The sequence below is a fragment of the Panthera tigris genome, chromosome D2 (assembly GCF_018350195.1).
Source record: "Panthera tigris isolate Pti1 chromosome D2, P.tigris_Pti1_mat1.1, whole genome shotgun sequence".
Lineage (NCBI taxonomy): Eukaryota > Metazoa > Chordata > Mammalia > Carnivora > Felidae > Panthera > Panthera tigris.
In genome coordinates this window covers 72,213,412-72,229,573 of record NC_056670.1, presented here as the reverse complement: position 1 = coordinate 72,229,573, position 16,162 = coordinate 72,213,412, and the positions used below count along the sequence as shown (strand labels likewise).

Here is a 16,162-nt window from a genome sequence, read left to right as displayed (position 1 = left end):
GGGGGTGGAAGGTGCTACTGGCATCCAGTGGGCAGAGGCCAGGGATGCTATCAAACGCTTAAATTGCATAGGGCTGCCCTCTCACAACAAAGAACAACCTGGTCCAAAATGTCAACAGTGTGAAGTTTGAGAAACCCTGCCATAAATATAGCATCTATACCCACAGAAGTTAAACCTGAAAATTTAGGAAAAAGGCAACAGAATTCAGTATACGTTTGAACAGAATGTTCAAATGGAACAGAATATTCCAAAGTTAGGGATAAAACCAACTTAATTTTGGCCTTCATGATATTGAATAAATGTCATATCACTTCTTGCCATCATAAGACTCTTGTTATACTAATTATGAGACTTATGGCCCTATTTCCTAAAATCTTTACACTCAGTACTTTGACTTGGTTCTTTATACTTGAAATAACTTTTATAGAACATACCAGTTGGCAAAATAAGCTACACATATCAAACAATTTAAAGTGGGAACTGGTAAATAACTGCTAAAATGCAGAAAATGGACAGTGTATACAGACTGATGTTTCTTTCTATTCAAATTTCCTGTCACCATCTGTGAAGGAAAAAACACTCTAACAGACTTTGTGTGTTTAATTTTAACCCAGGGCAAATTTTTATGACTCAGTGATAAACCCACAAAACTGGAGTTCACATCGGAAGTCCTTACACTACTAACCATAATGATACCAGTGGGCATTATCATTTTTAAAAGTGTAAAAAAATCAATGAGCAGATTGTCATTACAGAAACGCATTCTGCATCACACATATCACCCAAGAGATTGATATTTCATGCTTATAAAACTTAACATAAAATTAAATTGCAAATATTTTCTCACAATCTACTAAAAGTATGGCCTAAAGCAATACACTACTAATATGAAGCATTTGTTCAGCTCTAGTGGACATATTTCTATATGATTTATATAAAAGAAGACTTCATTTGCTTCTCATAGATTCAGTAATGAGGTTTCTTTCCTTATATTTAGCCTAGAAAGTATATGAACTTCTTTGAAATTAAGCAAGAAAATATAACATTGAATTATTAATAAATAATAGTAAAATTAATAAACCTAAGTTTTTCTCCTTGTGTGTATGACTGTGTTATTTCAAACGCCAGCCTTTCTTTCATTATCCAAATGCATAAAAAGCATCTAAACGTTCCATACAAAAAATACATTTCGTTCTTTCAGCACCAAACCGGTAGTAATAAATTTCAAGAAAAATAGGAATTTGTGATTTTCCCCCCTTAGATCTAAAAAGAGAAAAAATAATTTCAATACTTTTTAAAAAAGTTATGAATAGGGGCACCTGGGTGGCTCAGCTGGTTAAGTGTCCAACTTCGGCTCAGGTCATGATCTCCTGGTTTGTGGGTTTGAGCCCTGCATCTGGCTCTGTGCTGACAGCTCAGAGCCTGGAGCCTGCTTCAAATTCTGTGTCTCGCTCTCTCTCTCTGCCCCTCCCCTGCTCACCTCTCTCTCTCTCTCTCAAAAAGAAATGAACATAAAAAATATTAAAAAATAAATAAAAATAAAAAGTTACAAATAACAAAAAGGGGGGTTGTGGAACCAATACTTTGTCTTAATCTATTGGCATGTGAATAGCACTGAGTCCATGAGGCAGAAAGATAAAACTGGTTTCAGTATTATCAACCTGATACCCTGTGAAACTTACATATAGTTCTTTTTAGCTAGTGAAGCGTTTTCTCATTAGCATGTTTCATAATATACATAGAAGGAATTAATGTCTTTATTTGGAACTTAAATTACACATTCAGTTTTATGCTCAAATCTCTTTGAAAACTTGAAAAATTACTAGATTTTATACCAAAATATAATAGGCAATTCTTACCTTAAGCATTCAGCATCATTTTGAGGCTTTTCATTGATTTTTACTTTTTCTGCCTCTAGGTATTTGGTAGTACAAATGGCTTCATTCTTTTTATCTTCAGAAACTAAACAGTTAAGAAAATGCTTACAATCTTTAAAAAATAAACAGAAGAGCTACCTTCATTCATTCATAAGAACAATACTCTAATTTTTGGTGCTTCATATAAAATGTATGTAGTAATGATTTTTATTTTTCTACTTTAACATAGCAACTAAAGGCACAAAAAAGATCTTAACAAAATTTATGACATTAAAAATACCAGATCTAACACTAATCATTTCAGTATTTTACCTATTCTTTTTTTATACCAATAATAATACTATATCCCAATAAATTAGTACAATCTGAAAGAATATTATGACCCTGTTATGTGTATATAACTGTATTAATCAGCAGAATAAACTAGCTCATAAAGATAATACCTTTAAGTTTTCTCTGCAGAGTAAATAATTCTTGTATTAATTCATCCTTTTGTTTTTGAAGTTCACTTAACTGGCCACTATCGTGTTCCATTGTCTTCATTTCTAGAAACAAATAGACAAATAAATATCACATTTTAACTATTTAGGCTTTGCCTTAAATACGTCAGCAGGTATTAACATTGTGTGTGCGCGCACACACGTGTGTGTGTGTGTGTGTGTGTGTGTGTGTGTGTGTGTGTGTGTGTGTAGTAATAATAATTTAAGCATCATATGGTCAATTCTAGGCCCCAAAAGGCTTCCTCTGGCCATCTAGAAACTGTTTCTAGTAAACTGACCAGGATTCATTAAGCAACAACCAGGTACAAAAGAATTCGTTGGTGGTTGGACCACCAAGAGATAATTCCAAAGAATGTAATATCACTAAGTAAAACAAGATTCCAAATAGGGTAGTGAGAAAACTCTACCCTTCATAACTAAAGCATATTTAAAATAGCATTCCCCAGTACTCACTATATGGCTACAAACCTCCATAGTATTGGGAATACTATTTTTTCTACCTAGAATGCCTTTCCTCTCTTTATTCCCACAGTAAATTCCAGTTCATTCTTTAAGATTCACCTAATTTTTCAAAAGGTAAACAATAAATCAGGACACAAAATTTCTAGCACATGACACTAAATTAGTAGCCAACTTCCTTAATGTACTAAGAGCTCATATAAATCAGTAAGAACAAAACTGCAGAAAGATGAACAAAGAATATGAGCAGACTGTTCACAGGACAATAAAAAGAAATATAAGCAGTCAATAAATTCAGAGAAAGAAATTCAACATCATGCAAAAATCAAGGAAATGCTAATTAAACCAACACATAAAATAATATTTTTACCTGTCAGACTGGCAAAGATTAAGGTCAGCGATAATGCCCAGACTGGTAATGGTATAGGATAATAATATAGGAAAACAGGCACTCACTTATAGACTTGGTAGGAAAATTAATTAATTCAGCGCTTTAAGGAGTATAATTTGGCATTGAGTCCCTTAATATTTTCTTCTGATCTAGCAGTTTCTTCAGTAGATTTTGCCACACAAATATAGTCACAGAAGTATAGGGAGATATATACTCAGATAGTGAGAGGCCCTTATTGATGGTCATGTTGGTTGTTTCTTGATTTTTATTTTTATTTTGTTTTGTTTTCTTCTGAAATCACCACCAGTCCTTCTACCTGTGCACTTTCCTATCTTCTCTGGGAACTGAGAAGTGCGCACTGACGATGCGGAGACTGCTTGGGATTCTGTCTCTCTCCTTCTCTCTCTGTCCCTCCTGCACTCTCTGTCTCTCTCTCTCAATCAATCAATAAACGAACAAATGAACAAACAAACCTGAAAAAAAAAGAAGTTGAGTCTAATCCCCTTCACTTGAGTGTGGGCCGACCTCAGTGATCTGTTTTGAATAAACAGAATGAGGTAGAAGTAATGCTACCCAATTCCTGAGTCTAGATCATACGATGATATAGCTTCTCTCTTGAATTTTCAACTCTACTTCTCCATGGGCTTTGATCCATCAGCATTTAATATATTCAAGTATCTCCTGTCTCAAAAAAACACTTCCCCAGTAAAAACCCTCCATTGACCTCATACCCCTCTGGGTTACTGGACTCTCTGTCTTCTCCAGAGAAACTTCGCTTCAAGGACTTGTGTGCGCTCATGATCGCCATTTCCTCTGCTGCCACTGCTCAACCCATCTTACGACCTGGTTCGTTCATTCCTTTTTCTTTCTTTTTCTTTTTCTTTCTTTCCTTCTTTCCTTCTTTTCTTTCTTTCTCTTTCTTTCTTTCTTTCTTTCTTTCTTTCTTTCTTTCTTTCTTTCTTTCTTTCCTTCTTTCTTTCTCTTTCTTTTTCTTTCTTTTTCTTTCTCCTTCCTTCCTTCCTTTCTCTTTCTTTCTTTTTATGAAATTTATTGTCAAACTGGTTTCCATACAACACCCAGTGCTCATCCCGACAGGGTTTCTGCCCTTTCTTACTACCTCCATCTGTTGCTTTCTCTAAAGCTCACCAGGGACCTGCTCTTGTTGCTTCTTAGTCCTTATGGGTGACAGTTTGGCAGCAAGTAATGTGGGTTGATCACTCCCTCAAACACTCCCTCCTGTAGGTGAATTCGTTGTCACACAGTAATGTTTCCTGCCTACCTCTCACATTGTTCTTTGCCATTTCCTTTTCCTTGCTTTGAAAATCCTGGGTTCTATTATTTTCTTTCAATACATTTTTCCTGGGTGACGCTCAAAGTTAACAGTTCCAGCCAAACCTCTCTCAGCACTTTTGACTTATAGACACAACTTTTCAACATTTACACTTAGATCTGTCACTTGGCTAATCTCTATCGGCCTCAGACTTCAGTCTGGACGTCACTTGCTCAGAGAGATTTTCCTCAACTCCTAGTTCACATTAAGTTCCCTTATTATATGTTCTCACACCATTTTGTACTTCTCCTTTTGAAGCAGTCATTAATTCATAATTATCTCTTTCATAGTGTTGGGAGACAGAGCATTAAATAAAACAAAGTCCTGCCATTACAGAGTTTAAAGTCTCATGTAAAAATGTTAAAAAATATTTAGAGACAGGCTTTGTGAAAGTATAAAGACCAACAGTACCAGGTACCATGGAGGCAAATCTATTAAAATAAATTCATATTTCTGGAAGAAAGGATACAAAATACAGGGCTCCTACAGTATTTGTGGTATCAAGGACTTTTTTCTTCATCATTTTTATAGACGAATAATTTACATAAAGTACATCCATTTACAGCATACAATTCTATGAGTTTTGGCTGTCACAATACACTCATGAAACCACCGCCACAATCGAGAAATTGTATATACACTTCCTATCAATTCCTAAAGCTTCCTCTGCCGCTTTGCAATTTATTCATTCTCACCCAGGCAACCACTGGTTGACTTGTCACATGCCTGCTTGTTGTCACACACAGTTTGCATTGTACGTAGTGTGTGTTCTTCCGTATCTAGCTTCTTTCACTAACAATATCATTTTGAGATGCATCCATGATGTCTATGAGCAGATTTGTTATTTTTTACATCACTGGGTATTCCTATGGCATGGATATACCAATTTTGTTTATCCATTTACCTCCTAATGGACATTTAAGTTATGTTAAGTTTTTGGCTATTGTGAATAAAGTTACTAAAAACTTAGTGTGGACATATGTTTCAATTCGTTGGTGTATCTAGTTGTAGGATGACTGGGTCATACAGTAAATGTATGCTTAATGTTTTAAGAAACTGCAAAATAATTTTTCAAAGTGTGTACCATTTATTTCACATTCCCATCACTACTATACGAATTCCAGATGCTCCACATTCTTGCCAACACTTGATATGACCGGTCTTTTTAATTTTAATTAAATGAATGTACAGTGATACTGCATTGTGGTTTAAATTTGTATTTTCCTGAAGACTAAAGATATTGAATATCTTTCCATATGTCATTGGTCATCAGTGTATGCCCTTTTGTGAAGTTCAAATCTCTTCCCTCTTTCATAATCAGTTGTGTTACCTTATTAACTTGTACGGGTTCATTATATTCTAGATAACAGTACAATGGCAGATATACGTATTGCAAATATTTTATCCAAGCCTGTGGTTTGTCTTTTGATTTTCTTAATAGTGTTTTTTCAAATTTAAATCCAATGTAATTGTTTTTTCTTTTATGGTTCACGTTTCTGTGTCTCATCTCATTGCCTATCCCAAGATGGCAAAGACTTCCTATTATGTTTTCTTCTAGAAGTTTCATAATTTTAGCTTTCATCTTTAGGTGTATGCTCATTCTGAGTTAATTTAATATGCCGTGAAGATTTAAGAATAATTGTTTCACAACGGATGTCCAATAGTCTCAGCACCATTTACTGAAAAGACTGTCCTTTCTCCCTGGAATTCCCATGCTACCTTTGTTGAAAATCAATTGACCCTACATGCAGAAGGCTATTTCTGGACTCCTTCATTCCAGTGGTACATATGTGCCTATTTTTAAGCCAATGACACATTATCTTGATTACTATACCTTTTTAGCAAAATTTGAAATCAGGGGGTATAGATCCCTAAATTTTGTTCTTTTAAAAAATTGTTTTGGCTATCCTAAGTAATTTGCATTTCCCTATAAATATTAGAATCAGCATTCAAGGCATAATAAAATTTGATGGGATTTTTACCGAGATTCTCTTGAACCTATGATCAATTTGAAGAGAACTGTTCTATTAACAAAATTGAGTTTTCTAATCCATGAACATGATAGATGTATTTATTTAGGTCTTCCTTAATTTCTATCAGCAGTGCTCTGTGGTTTACAGTGTAGAAATCCCTGATGTCTTTTGTTAAATTTGTTTCTATTTTGTTTTTTTGATTCTGTTCAAATGGTATTTTTATTCCACTTTTCAATTGTTCGCTGTTAGTATATAAAAATTCAAGTGATTTTAAAACATATACCTTGTAGTCTATAACCTTATTATATTAACTTACTAATTTTGGTAATTATTTTGTAAATTCCTTATAATTTTCTATATAATCATGTAACCTTAAATAGAGGCAATTTTATTTTTATACTTTCTGATCTTTATACCTTTCCTTCTTCTTGCCTCATTGAAATGGTTAAAATTATTAGGACATCCAGGGCCATATTGAATAGAAGTGATAAGAATGGGCATCCTCACTTTATTCTCAATCTTTGTGGAAAAGTATTTAATACGTCACCATTATGTATAATATTGGTGTTCAATATTTCATCATTAAGCATAACAGTAGCTGTAGGCTTTTCATACAGGTTCTTTATTAGGTTGAGAAAGTTCCCTTCTATTCCTGGTTTTCTTAGAGTTATATAGGACTGTAATGATCCATTTACCAGTCCCCCTTTCCAGTCCTTTGTTATAGCAAGTGACACACATGTATACAAATCGTCTCTACATACATTATAAATTCCACAAGATGATATATTATTTGCTTTAAGCAATCATATGCATTTTTTAAAATCAAGAGAAAAAATAGGTATTTATATTTATCTTTATATTTGCAATTTCTGATTATTTTAATTCATTATGATCTGAGTTTCTCTCTAGTGTCATTTTTGCTTCTACTTAGAGGACTTCCTTTAGCATATCTTGTTGAATCATGATGGCATTGGATTCCCTTAATTTTTATTTATCTGAAAATGTCTTTATTGTAACTTCACTTTTGAAGGATATTTTCACTGGATAGAGAAAATTTTCTTTCAATATTTTCAAGATGTTATTCCACCGTCTGCTTGACTTCATCATTTCTACTGACAGGTACATAGTCATTAGATTTATTGTTCTCTGTTTTCAAGATTTTCTCTTTATCTTTGGCTTTTCAACTCTTTGACTATTATTATGTGACTAGGCCTGGATTTCTTTGAATTTATCCAGTTTGGGTTTGCTAATTTCTCGAATATGTAAATTACTGTCTGTTAGAAAATTTAAGAAATTTTCTGCCATGATTTCTTCAAATATATTTTCTGCTAATTCTCTCTCTTCTCCTTCAGAGACTCCAATTACATGAACGTTAGACCTTTTAAAACTGTCCCACAAGTCCCTAAGTTTCTATTTTTTTTGTTTCATTTTAATTTTTCTTTGCTTTTCCAGATGGGACAATTTCTATCAATCTATCTTCATGTTCACTGGCTCTTCTATAAGCTCCATTCTGCTATTAAGCTCATTTAGAGACAATTTTTTAGGTAATATTATCCTCATTTTATCATTTTTATTTTCTATTTTTATTTTTTAAATTAATTTATTGAAATTCAAGTTAGCTAACATGCCATGTAGTATTGGTTTCAGGGGTAGAACCTGTGATTCATCATTTACATTTAATACCCAGTGCTCATCCCAACAAGTGCCCTCCTTCATGCCCATCACCCATTTAGCTCATCCACCCACCCACCTCCCTCCAGCAACCCTCAGTTTGTTCTGTGTATTTAAGACTCTGGTATGGTTTGCCTCCCTCTTTCTTTTTCTTTTTTTTTTTTTCAAGTTTATTTATTTATCCTGAGGGGGGAGAGGCAGAGACAGAAAGGGAGAGAGAGAGAATCCTAGGCAGGCTTTGCACTGCCAGCACAGAGCCCAGCACAGGGCTCGAATCACAAACCCTGAGATCATGAACTGAGCCAAAATCAAGAGTCAGATGCTTAACCAACTGAGTCTCCCAGGCACGCCCTTCCTCACTATTTTTATCTTATTTTTCTTTTCTCTCTCCTATGTTCACCTGTTTTGTTTCTTAAATTCCACATATGAGTGCAATCATATGATGTTTGTCTTTCTCTGACTTAATTTCACTTAGCGTAATTCGTTCTAGTTCCATCCATGCTGTTGAAAATGGCAAGATTTCATTTTTTTTAGATATGAGTAATATTCCATTGTACATATATACCATGTCTTCTTTATTGATTCATCAGTCAATGTATATTTGGGCTCTTCACATAATTTGGCTATTGTTGATACTGCTGCTATAAATATTGGGGTACATGTGTCCTTTCGAATCAGCACTTTTGTATCCACTGTATACCTCGTAGTGCAATTGCTGTGTCATAGGGTACTTCTATTTTTAACTTTTTGAGGAACATTCATAATGTTTTCCAGAGTGGCTGCACCACTTTGCATTCCCACCAACAGTGCAAAAATGTTCCCCTTTCTCTGCATCCTCGCCAACGTCTGTTGTTTCCTGAGTTCCTGATTTGAGCCATTCTGACAGGTGTGAGGTGGTATCTCATTGTGATTTTGATTTGTATTTCCCTGATGATGAGTGATGTTGAGCCCCTTTTCATGACTCTGTTAGCTATCTGGATGTCTTCTTTGGGAAAGGGTCTATTCATGTCGTCTGTCTATTTCTTTACTGGATTATTTGTTCTTTGGGTGTTGAGTTTGATACGTTCTTTATAGATTTTGGATACTAACCTTTACCCAATATGTCATTTGCAAATATCTCCTCCCATTCTGTCAGTTGCATGTTAGTTTTGTTGATTGTTTTCTTCACTGTGCATAAGCTTTTAATCTTGAGGAGGTCCCAATAACTCAGTTTTGCTTCTTGAGACATGACTAGTAAGAAGTTACTGTGCCAAGGTCAGAGAGGTTGCTGCCTGTTTTCTCCTGCATGATTTTGATGATTTCCTGTCTTACAGTTAGGTCTTTTATCCATTTTTAATTTATTTTTGTGTATGGTGTAAAACAGTTGTCTAGTTTCATTATTCTGCATGTCACTGTCCAGTTTTCCCAGCATAATTTGCTGAAGAGACCATCTTTTTTCCATTGGCTATCTTTCCTGCTTTGTCAAAGATTAGTTGGGTCTTTTTATGGGTCTATTCCTGGGTTCTATCTTCTGTTCTATTGATTTATTTGTCTGTTCTTGTGCCAGTACCATACTATCTTGATGATAACAGCTTTGTAATACAGCTTGACGTCTGGAATTGTGATGCGTCCAGCTTTGGTTTTCTTTTTCAACAATACTCTGACTATTCAGGTCTTTTCTGGTTCCATACAAATTTTAGAATTGTTTGTTCTAGTTCTGTGAAGAATTCTGGTGTTATTTTGATAGGGATTGCACTGAATGTATAGATTACTTTGGGTAGTATAGACATTTTAACAATACTTGTTCTTCCAATCCAGGAGTATGTAATGTTTTTCTACTTCTTTGTGTCTTCTTCAATTTCTTTCATAAGCTTTCTATAGTTTTCAGCATACAAATCTTTTACCTCTTTGATTAGGTTTATTCCTAGTTATCTTATGGTTTTAGTGCAATTGTAAATGGGATCGATTCCTTAATTTCTGTTTCTGCTGCTTCATTATTGGTGTATAGAAATGCAACCAATTTCTGTCCATTAATTTTGTATCCTGAGACTTTGGTGAATTCATGTATCAGTTCTAGCAGTTTTTTGGTGGAGTCTTTTGGGTTTCCCATGTAGAGTATCATGTCATCTGCAAAAAGTGAAAGTTTGACTTCTTCTTTGCCAATTTGTATGTCTTTTATTTCTTTTTGTGGTCTGACTGCTGAGGCTAGGACTGCCAGTACTATGTTGAAAAAGACTGGTGAGAGTGGACATCCTTGTTGTGTTCCTGACCTTAGGGGGAAAGCTCTCAGTCTTCTCCACTGAGGATGATATTAGCTGTGGGTCTTTCATATATGGCCTTTATGATGTGGATACATGTTTCTTCTATCCTTTCTTGAAGTTTTTTATCAAGAAAGGATGCTGTATTTTGTCAAATGTTTTTTTCTGCATCTATTGAGGGGTTCCCATGGTTCTTATCCTTTCTTATTAACGTAGTACATCATGTTGATTGATTTGTGAATATTGAATGAGCTCTGCAGCCCAGGAATGAATCCCACTTGATCACAGTGAATAATTCTTTTAATGCACTGTGGAATTTGATTTGCTGGTATCTTGTTGAGAATTTTTTCATACAGATTCATCAGGGATATTGGCCTGTAATTCTCTTTTTAGTGGAGTCTTTATCTAGTTTTGGAATCGAGGAAAAGCTGGCTTCATAGAATCAGTTTGAAAACTTTCTTTCCATTTATTTTTTCTTTTCTTTTTTTTTTTTTTTTTTTTTTTTGGAACACTTTGAGAAGAATAGGTATTAACTCTTCTTTAAATGTCCGGTAAAATTCCCCTGGGAAGCCATCTGGCCCAGGACTCTTGTTTGTTGGCAGATTTTTGAATTTTGATTGAATTTCTTTGTTGGGTATGGGTCTGTTCAAATTTTCCATTTCTTCCTGTTTGTTTTAGTAGTTTGTATGTTTCTAGGAATGTGTCCATTTCTTCCAGATTGCCCAGTTTGTTTGCATATAATTTTTCACAGTATTCTCTTAAAATTGTGTTTCTGTGGTGTTGGTTGTGATCTCTCCTCTTTCAGTCATGATTTTATCTATTTAGGTCCTTGCTTTTTGATAAGTTTGGCTAGGGGTTTATCAATTTTGTTTATTTTTCAAAGAACTAGCTCATAGTTTCATGACCTATTTTGCTAGTTGTTTTTGTTTGTTTGTTTCTATCATTTATTTCTGCTCTAATCTTTATTATTCCCCCCCCCCTTTTTTTTTTTTTTTTTTTTTTTTTGCTGTCTTTAGGCTTTATTTGCTGTTCCTTTCTGAGCTCCTGTAGGTGTAAGGTTAGATTGTGTATTTGGGACATTTCTTGCTTCTTGAGATAGGCCTGAACTGCAATATACTTTCCTCTGAGGACTGTCTTTGCTGCATCCCAAAGTGTTTAAACTGTCATTTTTCATTTTGCTTCCAGGTATTTTTTTTTAATTTCTTTAATTTCCTGGTTAACACCTTCATTCTTTAGTAGGATGTTCTTTAACCTCTGTGTATTTGAGGGCTTTCTAAATTATTTCTTGTGGTTGATTTCAAGTTTCATAGTGTTGTGATCTGAAAATATGCATAGTGTGATCTCAATCTTTTTGTATCTGTTGAGGGCTGATTTGTGATCCAGTATGTGATCTATTTTGGAGAATGTTCCATGGGCACTCAAGAAGAATGTGTATTCTGCTGCTTTAGGATGAAATGGTTTGAATACCTGTTAAGTCAATCTGGTCTGGTGTGTCATTCAAAGTCATTGTTTTGTTTGGATGATCGGTCCATTGTTGTAAATGGGACATTAAAGTCTCCTACTATTATGGTATTATTATCAATGCCCTTATGTTTGTTGTTAACTGATTTATGTATTTGGGTTCTCTAAGTTGGAGGCATAAATACTTAAAATTGTGAGATCTTCTTGATGGATAGATGCCTTAATTATATAATGCCCCTCTTCATCTCTTGTTACAGTCTTTGTTTTAATATATAGTTGACTGGTAGATGTTTTTCCATCCCTTCACTTTCTATCTGCACATGTCTTTAGGTCTAAAATGAATCTCTTGTAGGCAGCATATAGATGGATCTTATTTATTGTTTGTTTGTTTTTGTTTTTTTACATTCTGATATCCTATGTCTTTTCACTGCAGCATTTAGTCTATTTATATTCAGAGTGATAATGAAAGATAAGAATTTAGTGCCATTGTGTTACCTGTAGAGTTGGTGTTTCTGGTGATGTTCTCTGGTCCTTTGAAGTATCTGTTGCTTTGGTCTTCTTTTTTTTCTCCACTCAAAGAGTCCCCCCAAAATTTCTTGTAGGGCTGGTTTAGTGGTCATGAACTCCTTTAGTTTTTGTTTGTTTGGGAAACTCTTTACCTCTCCTTCTATTCTGACAGCCTTGCTGAATTAAGAATTCTTGGCTGCGTATTTTCCTAATTTAGCACATTTAATGTTTCCTGCCACTCCCTTCTGGCCTGACAAGTTTCAGTGGTCTGCTAACCTTATGGGTCTACCCTTGTAGGTTAAGGACCTTTTGTCCTTAGCTGCTTTCAGACTTCTCTCTTTATCTTTGTATTTTGCAAGTTTCACTATGATATATCATGGTGTTGACTTGTTTTTGTTGGTTTTGGGGGTAGTTCTCTGTGCCTCTTGGACCTGAATACCTGTTTCCTCCCCCAGATTAGGAAAGTTCTCAGCTATAATTTGTTCAAATAAACCTTCTGCCTCCTTTTACCACCATTCCTCTTTGGGATTCCTATGATATGGATATTGTTTAATTTTATGGAATCACTAAGTTCTCTAAATCACCCCTCATGGTAATAGTTTCCTTTCCCTTTTCTTTTTAGCTCCATTATTTTCCACAATTTTATCTTCTGTATCACTTATTCTCTGCTGTTTCTTCAACCCTCATTGTGACTGTATCCAGTTGGTTTTGCATCTCAGTTATAGCATTTCTGATTTCAGCTAATTTTTAGGTCTGTGATCTCTGCAGCAAGGGTTTCTCTGGTGTCTTCTATGTTTTTTTTTTCAAGCCCAGCTAGTAGTTATGACTATTGTTCTAAATTCGTGTTCAGATATTGCTTATGTCTGTTCTGAGCAAGTCTCTGGCTGTAATTTCTTCTTGACCTTTCTTTTGGGGAGACTTCTTCTGTCTTGTCATTTGGCTAAGTTTCTGTCTTCTACATGTTTTAAATGCTTGTTATATTTCCTGAACCTGAGAGTAATGCTATATTCAAAAGGGCTCATACACTTCAGAACCTGGCACTTCAGGAAGTGTTTCTGATGTAAGCTGTGTGCACTCTGCTGTTGTGTTTTGCCTGCTTTTTCCCACTGGCCAGTACTCCACAGAGTTCTTCCTTACTTGCTGTGTGGGGTGTTTGGACCTTTAGGTGAGCTTTGATTTGGTCATTAAAATGTGCTTTAATTCATTTGGAAAAAAAACAGAAAGAAAACCCTGATCCCCAAAAAAGATAAAAGGAAAGGGAACAACAACAACAAAAACAAAACGTAACAACAACAACAACAACAAACTATAAGGCTGATTCCAAAGAAAAAGGGGGGGGGGTAAGAAAAGAAGAAAAGAAAAAAGAAAGAAAAAAAAGAAGCTTGATCCTAAAAAAAGAAAAGGAAATTTAAAAAACAAACAAGACAATGAACCTGATTCCAAATGAAAAAAAAGAAGAAAGAATAAAAGTAAGTCTGATCCTGTTTCCACCAGAACTGCAGATGCTGTTTTGAAGCATTCGATTTTCAGTATACCTGGTTCACGCAGGGTGCTGGCTGCTCTGGTCTTCTGGAAGAGAAGCCTGCTGCATTGGCTCAGCATCAGTCTTACCTCAGTGACTAACTGGTTGCCAGGCATAGGGGGATAGGGTTTGGTGTAAGTGGGTCCCACCTCCACTGGGGGCCACTGTGTTGCACTCTGAAGTCCCATCTTGTTGATAATGGGGGGGGGGGGAAATGGCACCACCTCAATCTCTCATCCCTTGGCTGGGGATGTCATACCCCCTACTGTTCAGGCAGCCCTCACAGAATTGTGAGGGCAGTCGACTCACCCTGCACCACAACTCTCCTGCATTTTTTCTTTGGTGTGAGGCTGGGATTCAAAACTCAAGTCTTAAAGTCCCTGGCTCTTCAGACCCAGCCCCCTTCTCTAGAATAGAGTTTCTCCACACTGTGAAGTTCTTTGCCCCTGAAAATCAGGCCCACACCTGTGCAATCTGTGGAATCTATGGTATAGCACTGCTAAAAGCAGCAAAGGTTGTATTCCCTCTGGGTGCACCTCTGTCCCCTACTGTTGAAAGGGCTTTTGCTGGCACCTTCAGGGTCTTTTGTCCTCGGGGAGGCAATATACCCTCTTCCAAAAGTACTCCAGGAAGGGAAAGTTCTCTCTTAATGCACCCCAGAGATCTCTACACCATGCTTTGCAGTCTGGGGCCAGCTCCCTCCCTGCAGGAGCTTGCACCACAGCTCCAATCTGGAGAAAGGCACTTCCAAAGCCTCAGATTTTGAGCTCTGAAGACCGTTTGCAAAAAGAGCCCTGCAACACTCAGTACTTCTCACTCCCCAGTCTGTTGTCCACAGAGGTTTTCCTCTTGTGCAAACTGATGCCGCACTCTCTTAACCCCTCTTAGTCTCCCTTTTGTCTCTCCATGAAAAGGGTTCAGGACTGCTGTTTTCCTCTCCCCCCAATTCACTTCTGTGTACCTCGCAACTACCACACTGTCTCCCTCCAACCTTGGAAATCCTTCTGCCAGTCTGCAGATCGACTTCCTGGGTGTTCTAAGTGATCTGACCTCAACACAGCTGAATTTCAGGGACTAGGAAAGTCCAGGGTCCCCCTACTTCTCCACCATCTTAACTCCTCATTTATCAGTGACATTTTTATTTCAGATAATGTATTGTGGCATTCTAAAATGTTCTTTTTTTTACATTTTCTATTTCTCCACTGAGATCACCTGTCTTTTCATCTCTTGCAAGTGCATTTTCCTTTATTCATTGAGCATAGCTCAATAATAGCTGCTATAAAATATTTGATAATTCCAATATCTAGATCACTGTGAGTTTGGCATCTCATGGTTTTCTTCTGATACTAGGTCACATTTCACTGATTCTTCAGAGGTTGAGTGATTTTGGATTGCATCCTGAACATTGTGAATATCATATTGTGGAGACTTCTGATTTGTTTTGATAATAGCCATCCTAATAGGCGTGAAGTGGTACCTCATTATGGTTTTGATTTCCATTTCTCTAACGACTAGTCATGTTGAGCGTGTTTTCATGTGCGTATTGGCCATATCTTTGGAGAAATGTTTATTCAAGTCCTTTGCCCATTTTTTAATTGAGTTATTTTCATAGTGTTGAGCTGTAGTTCTTCATATATTCTGGACACTAGGGGCACCTGGCAGACTCAGTTGATACAGCATGTGACTCTTGATCTCGGGGTCAGGAGTTTGAGCCCCACATCGGGTGCAGAGACTACTTAAAAATACTCTGGATATTAATCCCTTATCAAAGATAGGATTTGCAAATATTTTCTTCCATAAGAAAACACGACCCATTATTTCTGAGAGTTTTGTTTTTATTCTCTTGATAGTGTCTTCTGATATACAAAAGATCTTTATTTTAATGAAATACAACCTATGTATTTTTTTCTTTTGTTGCCTGTATTTTTGGTATCCAAGAAATCATCTCCAATTCCAATATGACGAAGTGTTTCCTATATGATTTCTTCTCAAAGGTTTATTGTTTTACTTCATAAGCTTAAGACTTTGGTCCATTTTAGCTAATTTTTGTATATTGTGTAAGGGAAGGGCCTAACTTCATCTTTTGCATGTGGTATCTAGTTTTCCCTGTACCATTTCTTGAAAAGACTGTCCTTTCCCATTGAATAGTCTCGGCACTCTTATTAAAAGTAAGTTCACCACATACATGAGGGTTTATATTTGAGTTCTCTATTCTATCCTGTTTTTCTATATGT

At 35.9% G+C, this 16,162-nt stretch overlaps 1 protein-coding gene and 1 long non-coding RNA gene across 8 annotated transcripts in view; one reads left to right on the top strand and one right to left on the bottom strand.

Moving 5' to 3' along the window:
* Positions 1 to 16,162, top strand: part of LOC122231890 — a 58,816-nt gene that overhangs the window by 1,717 nt on the left and 40,937 nt on the right. The window lies entirely within an intron of this gene.
* CCDC172 (coiled-coil domain containing 172) overlaps positions 1 to 16,162 on the bottom strand; it is a 110,891-nt gene that overhangs the window by 66,579 nt on the left and 28,150 nt on the right. For all 5 annotated transcript variants that reach the window (XR_006209172.1, XR_006209171.1, XM_042960674.1 and 2 more), the window contains exons 6-7: positions 2,321 to 2,422; positions 1,860 to 1,962 (exon numbers count right to left, since the gene is read on the bottom strand). Coding sequence is in view for 3 of the 5 variants with exons in the window: in XM_042960674.1 (XP_042816608.1) it covers positions 1,860 to 1,962; positions 2,321 to 2,422 (205 nt within the window). In the remaining 2 variants the exon portion in view is untranslated. The remainder of the gene's footprint in view (positions 1 to 1,859; positions 1,963 to 2,320; positions 2,423 to 16,162) is intronic.